Genomic DNA, 12446 nt, shown 5'->3' with positions numbered 1-12446 from the left:
TATTGGCACAGTTCTTATTTTAAAGTTTTATGTTTTAGTTCCCTTCTAATTAAAGAGAAAAGTGGAATATGTAACAAGACATAAACTTTGGAAAGAGAAGTGATATGAACAGAATACAATATAAGGTGTATGATTTCTGGGCTTAAACGAATAGTCCAGAAGTATTTGAGGAAGTAATTTATTTTGATTCTTTTGAGCCTATTTTATGACTTGGAATTTTTAGATGTTATGATGCTTAGAGGTGATAGAAAAATAAATTTGATTCCTAAATGTTCTCATTAAGGCTATGCACACATGCACACATACCCTCTTACTTTGATTTTAGACCTTAGGTAACTATACAGATTAAATACTTACCCAGAGGCCGATGTAAGATCATTAGAACAGTCGGGTAATGGACAAATGTGCTGAATTCCATTTTTTGGTGAACTTTTTCTGCTTTACCAAATATAGTATGCAGAATATAATTGAATCATTTTCTAACTTTGGCTCTTACTGTGTCTCAGAGCATTCTGTATAGAGTTGGGAGTAATGGGCATTGGGTTACATTTTAATTGCCTTTAAAACCCTAAAATTAGGGATTTCAGGAGCTTATTTTCAGGTGGTTTATTTGATGACTTGGTTAGTCAGAGGAAAAAATGTCACCTTCAGCTTTGCATCTTGCTTCCTTCATACTTACAAGTTCTTTGAAACTTCTGATACTTTATGTTTTTAATGGGTCTTTATATGTTTAAAAGCAGTCTAATTTGGAGAAGATGTATTCTTACAAAGCACTTGATAAAGTATCTACTGGGAGTGACATTCCTAAAAAAAGGTACAGAGTTCACTGTTTATATTTTCTATGCTTACCTTAACAGCACTTTCTGTTTTTCTAAAGAGAGAGGACTGTCAGATGTGGGGCTATTTCTTTGGCAGAGCGAGTCCTATGAAATGATAGCATTAGTATTAATTTAATAGCTAACACTTACTATTACTGTATACCCGGCTCTGTGCTAAGTATTAGGCATTTTATACATATTATCTCAGTAACCTATGGGTTAAAAAAAAAACAAACCAAACCCATTGCCGTTGAGTCGATTCCGACTCATAGTGACCCTATAGGACAGAGTAGAACTGCCCCATAGGGTTTCCAAGGAGTGCCTGGTGCATTCAAACCGCCAACCTTTTGGTTAGCAGCCATAGCTCTTATAATGTAGTTTGTGAATTCTTGCAACAGAGAAATTAATAAACATTTCTTAAATATCAAACATGTTCGTTCTCTCCCCCACCTCCCACCACAAAGTAGGAATTTAATAAAATTTGGCATCTTTTATGTACGCCATTCTATGCAGTTTTTTTTTTAATTGTGGTAAATATATATGTAACATGAATGTGCCCTTTTGACAATGTTCATATGTACAGTTCAGCAACATTATGTTTATAATATCGTTCAACCATCACCATAACCCTTTTTAAAATTTTCCCATCACCCTTAACAGCAGCAGCTCAGTGTCCTCAAGTAGTGAGGCCCCCTTTTCTCCTCCCTCCTGCCCCTGTAATACCTGTTGCCATCAAGGTGACTCCGACTCAGGGAGACCCCTTGTGTGTCACAGTAGAACTGCACTCCAAGGAGTTTACAATGGTGGGTTTTTGGGAAGCAGATCACCAGGCCTCTCTTCTGAGGCACCTCTGGGTAGAATTGAACCTCCTATCTTTCGTACCACTTGGGAACTCCCCTGGAAACTACTAATAAACTTTGGTCCCTATATACTAGCCTGTTCTAGATATTTTCAGCATGTCATTTTTTAAACTTTTCTTATATGTCATTAATTTGCTAACAAGAAATACCTCTTCTAGAAATTGGCTTTTTTATCTAGTTTGGTGCCTATCACCTTTCACACCATATTGTTTACAGTTTGTGGGGTTTTTCTTCCCCCTCTTTTGGGGAATCAAATGCAAAATTACTTCGTTTGCCGACTTTTTGTTTGTTTTAGAAGAAAGTTTTGCATAATTTGATTAATCACATGTTCATGTCTCCTACCAACCAAAAAATCATTGCTGTCACAGAATGAATTATCATAGATTACATCCCTCTTGGTTAAAAAAAAAAAAAAAAAATGTTATCTTTCTTCAGTATGGATAAGGAGTATTTTTTTTTTCCCCAAAGCATTTTGGTTGAGGAGGAGGATGGAACAAATGTTGTTCTTCAGTTTTGTGATGAACTCAAACCGCAATTTTAAGTTTACCGTTAGAATCAGTGTGGTTGATCCAGAATGTTCAAAATCTGGGCTGCCATTTAAGTAACAAATTGTGTTACTTGTATTATGAAGGATAGATGTTAGTATTGACTTGGAAAGATAATCTTTATTTGGGGGCAAAATAAAAAGTGAACTAGGAGAAAGAAATTTTCTTTTATTATTTATTTTCCTTTAAATTTTTTAGTGTCATGGTGCCATCACCAGGAAAATATCTTCCTGCATCTTTTAAGTCCACAGAACCTGTTATTTCAACCCAAGAACAAGAGACTCAGGTAAGTCTTCTGTAAAACGGCAACTAGCTCATGAGACGATAGTTACGATTCTATAAAACCCACCAAAACCAAACCCACTGCCGTCGAGTCGATTCTGACTCATAGTGACCCTATAGGACAGAGTAGAACTGCCCCATAGAGTTTCCAAGGAGCACCTGGTGGATTCGAACTGCCGACCTCTTGGTTAGCAGCCATAGTACTTAACCACTACGCCACCAGGGTTTCTACACATTCTATGATTCTATACATGCTTAAAATTCTGGTGTTGATGTTTTAATAATTGTACTTTAGCTAAGAGCCTGGGATAGAGTTCTGTTTATTTTCAATTCAAGGGAAAATATAATCTGAAAGCTCTAAAATAAAAGACTGGATTTTTCTATGTATATTAAAAAAAGTGTTGTGTTTCTTGTGTTTTGTTCAGACTACATTATATGGCAAATTGGTAGAAGCCAGGCAGAAGCAGTCCAATAAAATGGACGTTCCTCCAGCTATCCTGGCGACAAATAAGATACTGCTGGATATGGCTAAAATAAGGTAAACAGTCCATTTGTAGATGTTATGATTTATTTTCTTCTAACATAATAACCCCCCCCAAAAAAACATAATAGATTTGTAAAATATATCATTATGTGATAATGACGGTAACTTCAACGATCACATCTGAGAGATGCTCCCAAATTTCCCATGCCCCTACCGCTATCTCTTTGCTGAGCTTGTGGCCTCACATTTCTGCTTGAATGAAAAACAGCTATCTTTTCAGTGACCAGATTCAGTATGTATAAAATCTAACTCATTCTCCACCCACCCTGCATGCACACATTCACCCAGGTACCAAAACTCCTGATCATACTACCGTGTCTCCACTCACACATGTTCAGAACCTCTGATACCATTTTTATTCTTGTAACATGTATCTCCTTCCACTTACTTAAACTGTTTTCAGACTTTCTCATTTAAAGGTTCCTTGTGTGTCTATGACTTCCTCCCTCTTTTCAGTAACGCCATGTTAGTTTAGGCCGTTCACCCTTGGACTAATGCAGAAGTCTCTTAACTAGTCACTCTTTCTTCAGTCTCTCCCCCTATTTCATCCAATATTTGAGTACCAAGGAGTCCCTGGGTGGTGCAAATGGTTAAGTGCTCAACTACTAACCAAAAAGTTGGTGGTTCGAATCTACCCAGAGGTGCCATGGAAGAAAGTCCTGGTGATCTCCTTCTGAACGAGCACAGCCATTGCACACCCTGTGGAGCACAGCTCTGCTCTAACACACGTGGGATTGCCATCAGTTGGAATCAGCTTGATGGAAACTGGTTTGGTTTTTTTGGTTAATGAGTACCAAATTAATCTTTCTTTTTATTTATGGACTTAAGCTTACTTTTCCGTCTAAGTCACAGAATTTTGAATGGTTTATGTTACCTTGGTCGTTGTTTATCATTTGTTGAAGACCCCTTTTCAGCTTCCACGTATGTATTTACAGTGTGGCCTCTGCCTTGTAGTTTCTTTCATTCTCCCAAAATCCTTCTATGAAACCCTTCTAGCTTTATTACTGCTTCCTACATGAAATCTTCCATGGTCTTATTAGGAAAGTAACTCCTCTCTCTCGAATTCATAAAGGCGTTTCAGATTTATTGCTTTTATATCACTTATCACACAAGGCTTTATTTCATTTTTTTGCCATTAAGGGTATACATGTATTTGTATACCATCTAGATTTTAAAGTCTGAATAAAGGTATATGTTCCTCATGTCTTTGTGTCTCCCACAGCATGTAGGACAAGGCCTAATAGATACTAAATGCTCAATAGATATTTAAGACAAGTATTTCCAAGAAGAATTGTTTGATAATTGTATTCATCTTGATGTTTCCTTTTAAAAAATTTGTCTCTGTCACTAAATTTAATCTAAGAGATGTTACTTTAGTGTGGATGTTTCTAATGATATTATATGGCGCTTAGATCCTATAATAATTATATCATTAAAAAATAAGTATTCTAGGACTACCCTTTAGTATTCAGAGAAGATATTTAAAGAAAAAAGAGTAATCATTAGATTGGCAGATTTTTAGGACAAAGACACTATACAGTCTCTTGGATATTAGACACATTAAGAACTATTGAGCTAAAAGCCTAAAGTAGTTTCCACTATATGGTTAACACTTTGTGGAAGAAAATAATGAATGAGACTTCCTTCTGAGAATTTCTTAGCCTCTTAGTTGTCCTTAGTTAGAGCCTAGTAGTTTTCGTTTCTGTAAACATAATAACAAGGTCAGTAATAGGGTACAGCAGTAGATGTTGGCCTGTTTCTTTGTGATACTGACCTGTTTACCACCTGGTACTGTGTTTTATAGTGATGGTTGTGGCGGTGTTTTTATTAAATTGCTTAAAGAGCAAATTTTGAAATGGTGGAAAGTACAGAAAGAAATTATAAAGCAGAATTACTTGTATTTCACATTGGTTTCTGTTTTTGAAAAAAATGAAATTAAGTGTGCAACAATTGTGTAAAAATGCACCACGTTTATTGAGAATCAAAATGTAGCCTATGTTGCAAGAGTGATATGTTTCATTGGTTTCTGGACTCTTTTTTTTCTTAACCACAGACCTACTACGGTGGAAAATGTGAAAAGGATTGATGGTGTTTCCGAAGGCAAAGCTACTATGTTGACCCCTCTGTTGGAAGTCATCAAACAATTCTGCCAAGTAAACAGTCTTCAGGTAAATTACTGTGGTTTTCAGGAGCTCTTAAAAAATAAACCTTTTCTGACCATTTCAGAAGCACGTCTGAGGAGCAACACCTTTTCCTTTTATTTGCTTTTCCTTATTAGACACCTAGAAGATGAATTCAGAGTATTTCTACAGTAAATCAGTTAGTGAAGGCCTGTTCGTTAGTTGCCTAATTTTTAAGCTGATACTGAAGTTGTTATCCAGGCTGCCCATGTCATTCTATTTTGTTGAACGTTTTGTCTTTAAACTTGAGTGAGTACTATATTTCGGGTTGAAAACTTCTTTCACTTTCAAATATGGTAGTTAGAAACTGAAGCTGCAGATACTTACTATCAACCGGTAGGGCTGTCAGCCGCTTTGTTTTTCTTATTGTTTGCATATTCCCCAACTACTTTCCCCTTCCAGTGATGCTGTCTTTTGCTATTAAGTAGATTTTATGGTATTCTCCTCAAGCTTAATAGTGTTTCTACATATCCTTGTATTACTTCTTGCTTACCATAAATGGCCATTTCCACAAGGATTGTTTGTGTTTGTTTCTTTAAACTTCACATGCAGCCTCTGTGCTGTGTACTCCAGCGCAGAACATGTGACAGGGAGAGGTGGTGCAAAGACTTGGACTGAAAGTCAGGGAATCAGGGTTTTCATTCTGCCATGGTTTACTAGATAAACCTGAATGTGTTCTTGAATTTCCTAGGGTCTCCATTTCCTTACCCTACACAGTGGAAATAATAGTTTCCCAACCCATATCAAGGAAGTCAAGGATGGAATTAGGAAGATTAAAGGCATGGGACACTTCCTAGAAGTTTAGAAGAATTAAAAATATGTTATGGCTGCTAACCAAAGAGTTGGTATTTCGAATCTGCCAGGCGCTCCTTGGAAACTCTGTGGGGCAGTTCTACCCTGTCCTATAGGGTCGGTGTGAGTTGGAATCGACTTGACGGCACTGGGGTTTTAAGGCAATATTAAGGGATCATTTTCTAATCCTAAATGGTCGTGGAAGCTTCGGGTAGACACATTTGGATCCCATTTTTGAAAAATCATTCTCCAACTACAAGTAGAAAACTCTTTTGCTTTTTATATGTAGTATTCTTTTCTCTGATAAAGAGCATTCTTGGCAAATTTTCTTTTCATACTCTTATACAAGATATCATGTGAAAATTCCTTATATTTCATATTGGATATTTTAGAAAATGAAATTACAGTGTCTTAATAAAGAATACCGTATCTACCAGCAGTAATTGAGTGAGATTCCTCTCTTTGGATGCTTGACAGTAGTATCTTCTCTCATGAATTGGTGGTATTATTTTATAATGAAAAAAATAATTCCTCCTAACCCTCACCCCTTAAAGAGAGGAAATTGAAGTAGGGCAAACTGTAAATGTGCCAAAGGGTAGCTGTGAAGCCTTTTTTAACCTTCTGGATAGAGAAAACAACTGCTAACTTTTGTAGTTCCAAATTATGTCTGGGCTGTTTCGCAAATTTAAACCACTTATTAAAGAAATTAATAAACTTTAATGTTTCATTTATTATTCACCACCTTAAGTTTTTTAATTTACTTAAAATTTTGAATTAAAACTAAAATACTATCATAATATCAATCAGAAGTTACAAATATAAGGATATGGGTATTAAATCCATTACAATAGCCATTTGGGAAAAATTACGTTAAAAATAATTTTATAGACACACTAGCCCAGGGGCAAGGACAAGAAGGCAGGAGGAGACAGGGTCGGGAAGGAGAGAGTGTTGACATGTTGTGGGGTTGGCAACCAATGTCACAAACCAGTATGTGTACTAGTTTGTAATGAGAAGCTAGTTTTTTCTGTAAACCTTCATCTAAAGTACAATAAAAAAAAATTATTGAGATATATTTTATGAAAATGGTAATGTTTTTGAAGTATCCCCCCCCCACCAAAGATGAATTTATAGTTGGCAGCTACTTAGCAAAGTATAAAAAGTGGTAGACAACTCTTTTTTTAACCACACATAAAAGATAGATTATAACTATAATGCATTAAAACATTGCAGTCACAATGAAACCTGTAACAAAGTAATTTAATAAGTTAAAGTGCCTGGTCCCTTGAGGAATAATATTGGTATCATTTTGATAAGGTTATTTATCGTTGTTGTCCATTGTGTATATGTGTGTGAGGAAGAATGTTTATGAGCTTTTCTTTGGGAAAGACATTTAGAGGTTTTTTCCATACTTTGCCGCTTAGGGATTTTGATAAAAAATTATATTGGTTGAGTATTGGTGAGGAATATAAATGTTCTGTTTGACTTTTTCCATGTCATATGTGTGTCACCTAATTTTAGAACTTGAATTATCTGATCCAAAGCACTAAAATATGTTTTCCAAACCTTTTTTTTTGAGACTTCACCTTGCATGTGAAAGAATATCAGATTATACTCACATGTCAACACAAAATAAAATTCCAGCCAAATAACCCTAGGGGTCGGGGTCTGGTGTTGGAAGCTTATAACTGGCCCAGAACAGAGCTGACTGTTAAATGTTTCCGTTTCTGTTTGAAAGCTTCAGAATAGCTGCGTACTGCAGTTTTTAGAAGGTATGCATCGAGACAGAGTAGGTGTTTGTGACGAAGCCTAGCAGGCTGCTCAGACAGGTCCCCCCACTGTGGCATTTGCCATGGGCTAGGCTAGGTTTTTTTTTTTTTTAGTCCTCATTCTTTCAAGCTTCAATGTCTAACGTGTGTTGTCATGCAGAGCAGTTGTGTTTTGGGGAGTAGAGTTGCGTTATCCATCTCTGTGAACTTGGTTTTATGTTTATATGTGTGTGCATATAAATATAAGGAATGCAGCTTCATTAATTTATAGTGAGGAATACATTGGAAAGTTTCACTTGGCCCAACCAGTGTATTCTCTCCTGTAGAAGCCTTATTGGGAAGCCACTTATCTGAGAGTTGTTGAGCAAGCCTGGACTATAACAAGTGAAGTTCTGATAGTGTCTTAAGTAGTATCTCAGCAAGAAAGATAAGTTAAGGGGTTCTCATCCACTAGAGGGTTCTACTTGCTAAGTAAACCACAATATTCACATCTGGTTGGCAAGATTTCCGTCTGAATAGTGCTTGGGTATGCATGCCTACCTTTGTCCCTCTGCCTTTTCTGTTAGTTTCTGTAATTGACTACTCTGTGTTCATACAGTGCTTTATCTACATAAAACCCCACTGCCCGCAGGTTGATTCCAAATCTTGGTGACCCTGTCTCCTCATAATAAGGGAAATCTTGGACTGTTGTTTAGACTTATTATTTCTGTTGTCTTTTTTCTAAGAGCTAATGATTGTATTGATGTTATATAGATTCTTATATTGATATTATTGATCATTTGTGCTGGGCTACATTTAACTCTTTGTAGACTGACATTTTCTCAAGTACAAAACCTCAAGAAGAACAGAAGAAAAGCCTGGCCATGAAAAATGAAGAATTCTCACTTTCACAATCTGTAGTCATCACTTACTCTTTATTCCAAGAAAAGAAGATGTCTTTAGTAAGTGTTTTTTTCAAGTTGGAGGGAATTTTTTATTTTACCTAAACTCATGTTTTATCACCTTTTCAGTATTAAAATTCCTTCTAAACCAATAATAAATCTCATTTTATCTTTAATTTTAGATCACAGTATCATTTTCTTTTTCTGCTAAACCTAGCTTTGTCAGTTCAATAACAACATCTAGTTCAGTCATAATTCTTTTATAGACGTTGTATTGGGGTACGACAAACACATTTATAGCTCAGAGATATTGCAACAGCCATATTTTAAGACTTTTAAAAAGTAAGTAATACTCTAAAAACTATTAGTATATGCACTGATAAGAAACAATCTCTAAGATACATTGTTAAAAAAGGAAGGTGCAAAAAAAAAAAGGAAGGTGCAGAGCAATTTGAAAAGCATAAATGTATATGTGTGCCTATTCACATATTCTTAAATGTATAAACAAAAAAGCTTGGAATACCACTGGAAGACGTCCAAGAAACTGAAAATAGCTTCATAGAAAACTTACTTTTCACTCTGTATCCTCAAATGCTGTTCAATTTATTTTTTAACCATGCCTAATGCCCTTTGAATCAGAATCAACTTGACAGCAACAGGTTTGGTATTTAATGCCCTTTGGAAAAAAAATCTAATTGCTATAAAAAATGGCCATGCTTAATCTTTATTCATTGTTACGGCATAAATCCTTAAGGTTTTTTTTTTTTTTTAATACAAAATGGAGAGTATATCTTACTGGAATATAGACAGAATGAGCCTTCCAGTTAAATTAAATTTTCTTGAATTCCTTTCCCTTCTGACATTAAATTATAGGGAATAGGCTAGATGGTTCAATGCCTATTTTTCCTGTTCTCTATGTCTCCACCCACTAGGTTGTATTACACACTTTTTATTCTGGTTAAGGTCCAATATAAATGAGAATAAACAGTTCATAGCTTGTCTTAATAACTTAATAGATGTTCTAATTAGACAAGTTCCTTAATTAAAAGTATGAAAGCCATTACGTGAGAAACCAAATAATTCCTTTGTACTAATTTTGAAATAAAATACATGGTAAATAGGAATTTTAAGTTCAAACTCTTATGTAAACAGTAACTTACATCTATATGTTAAATATGCCCGTGTTTGCATAATTTGACCATGGATGTATGTAGAACTGAAGTTAGTTACTAAGAAAATTTGATTATGGGCTTCAAATCTTCTGAATAAAGTACATTCTCGTTCTCAGCCGTGATATGAGATTTCACGTACTATATAGTTTTATGGTTAAGGATATGAAGAGTGGTATATCTTCATTTATGTCTTTTGCTATTATTTGGTTGTATGTTATTGCATAATATGATGGTGTAATCAGCTGTATCTCCCAGGAGCCTGAGAGGGTCTTGCCAGTTAACCACAGATTAAACATGCCTGAGGACTAATTAATCAGGACCAGTAATACAATTAGTTTTAGGTAATTTGATGCCCTGTATCAAATAACCCTGATGTTATGCACACATGGTGCACACTGTCTAGAAGAAAAGGGTGGATATTTAATGAAAGCGATTTAAAACCTGCCTTTGAAGGATGAGAACGTTGCTTTAAATCCCCTTTCTGTGAATGTATCAACATTCTTGAAAATACAGCCCAAATTTAGAGTTCCGGTACATTAGTGCTGAGTGACTAAACTTTCTGAGCGCTTAAAGAATGTTTTACATAATACACATCTTAAATGTTTGCAGCCACATTGGTTTAAAAATATTTATAAATACATAACACTGTTCTTAAATTTCACATAATTCATGTCAAGTTCAGTAGTAGAAAATCAAGTGACCGCTCTTGTTTAATTGCACTTATTTTATGAGTGGGGCCAATTTTAAGTACCCATTAAAATCTTCTCAAGAATCCTTTATAAATGGAACTGGAGCCTGTGTTATCACTAAGCATTTAGGATTTATGTTTTTAGAAATGTGTATAACCAAACACCGTGTGTTACTTCAATTATATAAAGTATTGAATTCATTAACTGTTTTCTCAGAAGCTATTGCGTTAATTAGAATGACTGCTCTTTGAAGATTGAATTCTTAGCTAAAGCTGGGTAATTTTGTTGTAGTCAATATAGTCAGTATAACAAGTAGCACTTGTGGAGTTCTATAACGTGGGTACTTTTTTAAAGAAACAGTTAAAATGAAATTTTTAAGGGAAGGCTTAGTCCACTGTTTATTTCTGAGTGAAAATTTAGTACCTGAAGGTCTTGGACATTTTATTTCCATACATTATGGTGTACGTTTAAAAACTCACTGGTCGTTTTACTGTTGTTTCTCTAGAAGAGTATAGCTCAGAGCAGGACTCTGCCTCTCACATCAGTTGGCATGCACTTAGCCCAGGCGGTGAAAGCTGGCTACCCACTCGATATGGAGCGAGCAGGCCTGACTCCAGAGGTTCAGAAGATTATTGCTGATGTTATCCGAAACCCTCCCATCAACTCAGGTGATAAGCGTGGCCCTAGTCTGCAGCCTTAATGACTTAAGTCACTGAACCCAGATGAAGTAAACAAGCAACCCATTAATAGTTTTGTTTGAACTGCATTAACCCTTCGTGCTATGATAAAAACCTTAATTTTGTAATGCTTTCTGTTGTTCTAGAAAATCAATCTTTCTTGCCCATTATCACTGAAAAATTCTTATTCTCCTTTGCAGTTTCACATTACAGTTTTCCCACCCATCCCAAAACAGTACACTTCCACCCTTTTCTAATTTTTATCTCATCACTTGAAGAAACAAATTTAATGCATCCATTTTTTATTTGTGGTCAGTCGTTTACAGAAGATGTACAAATGTACAAATATAAACTGGGTGTTATAACCCAATAAATCTTTTTTTTTTATAGCCCAATAAATCTGATAAAGTTTTTAGATGGTTAGGCCAGGGCAGTGATCATACCAAAAGTCTGGTCTCCAAAGCTGCAGTGCAAATAATTACTTTTTATTGCCTCAAATATTTTCCCAATTGGGAACAACCCTGGTGGTATAGTGGTTAAGAGCTCAGCTGCTAACCAAAAGGTCAGCAGTTCAAATCCATCAGCCGCTCCTTGGAAACCCTATGGGGCATCTCTACTCTGTCCTATGGGGTTGCTATGAGTCGGAAACGACTTGAGGGCACCTGACAACAACAACAACAACAAGGTTCCCTCCAAGAGTTTGGAAATAAGAGAAAAAAAGATTATCTCCTGAAAGCAAAATCAATATTATACTTAATTAATCAGAGCAAAGATACGCAAATCACTTTAAAAGGCAGCACTATTCCTAGGCTACTTTCCTTACATCCTGAAGATTGATGATGGTGTAGCCTAGTCAGTAAGAGCAAAGACTATCAACAGGAGACCTGTGTTCAAATCTTATCTCTATCATTTCAGAACTATGTGATCTTGGGGAAAATTATCCAATCTTCTTAAGCCTCAGTTTTCTCGTCTATAAAATGTTGTTGTTGTCGTTAGGTGTCGTTGAGTCGATTCTGATTCACAGTGACCCTGTGTATAACAGAACAACACACTACCTGGTCCTGTGCCTTCCTCACAGTTGTTGTTATGCTTGAGCCCATTGTTGCAGCCACTGTGTCAGTCCATCTCACTGAGGTCTTCCTCTTTTTTGCTGACCCTCTACTTTATCAAGCATGATGTCCTTCTCCAGGGACTGGTCCCTCCTGATAACTTGTTCAAAGTCTGTGAGATGAAATCT

General features: G+C 35.9%; 1 protein-coding gene across 3 annotated transcripts in view; it reads left to right on the top strand.

Moving 5' to 3' along the window:
- The window catches only part of WRN (WRN RecQ like helicase), a 124756-nt gene that overhangs the window by 97937 nt on the left and 14373 nt on the right, over window positions 1-12446 (top strand). For 2 of the 3 annotated variants that reach the window (XM_010592468.3, XM_023551133.2), the window contains exons 27-32: window positions 738-814; window positions 2422-2509; window positions 2931-3043; window positions 5103-5217; window positions 8600-8731; window positions 11038-11200. In XM_010592468.3, coding sequence (XP_010590770.2) covers window positions 738-814; window positions 2422-2509; window positions 2931-3043; window positions 5103-5217; window positions 8600-8731; window positions 11038-11200 — 688 coding nt within the window. The remainder of the gene's footprint in view (window positions 1-737; window positions 815-2421; window positions 2510-2930; window positions 3044-5102; window positions 5218-8599; window positions 8732-11037; window positions 11201-12446) is intronic. The other variant, XM_010592469.3, reaches the window with a different exon arrangement.

This window comes from Loxodonta africana, chromosome 19, assembly GCF_030014295.1.
Source record: "Loxodonta africana isolate mLoxAfr1 chromosome 19, mLoxAfr1.hap2, whole genome shotgun sequence".
Taxonomy (NCBI): domain Eukaryota; kingdom Metazoa; phylum Chordata; class Mammalia; order Proboscidea; family Elephantidae; genus Loxodonta; species Loxodonta africana.
The sequence above is the reverse complement of the archived record's forward strand: the minus strand, read 5'-3'. Positions and strand labels throughout refer to the sequence as shown.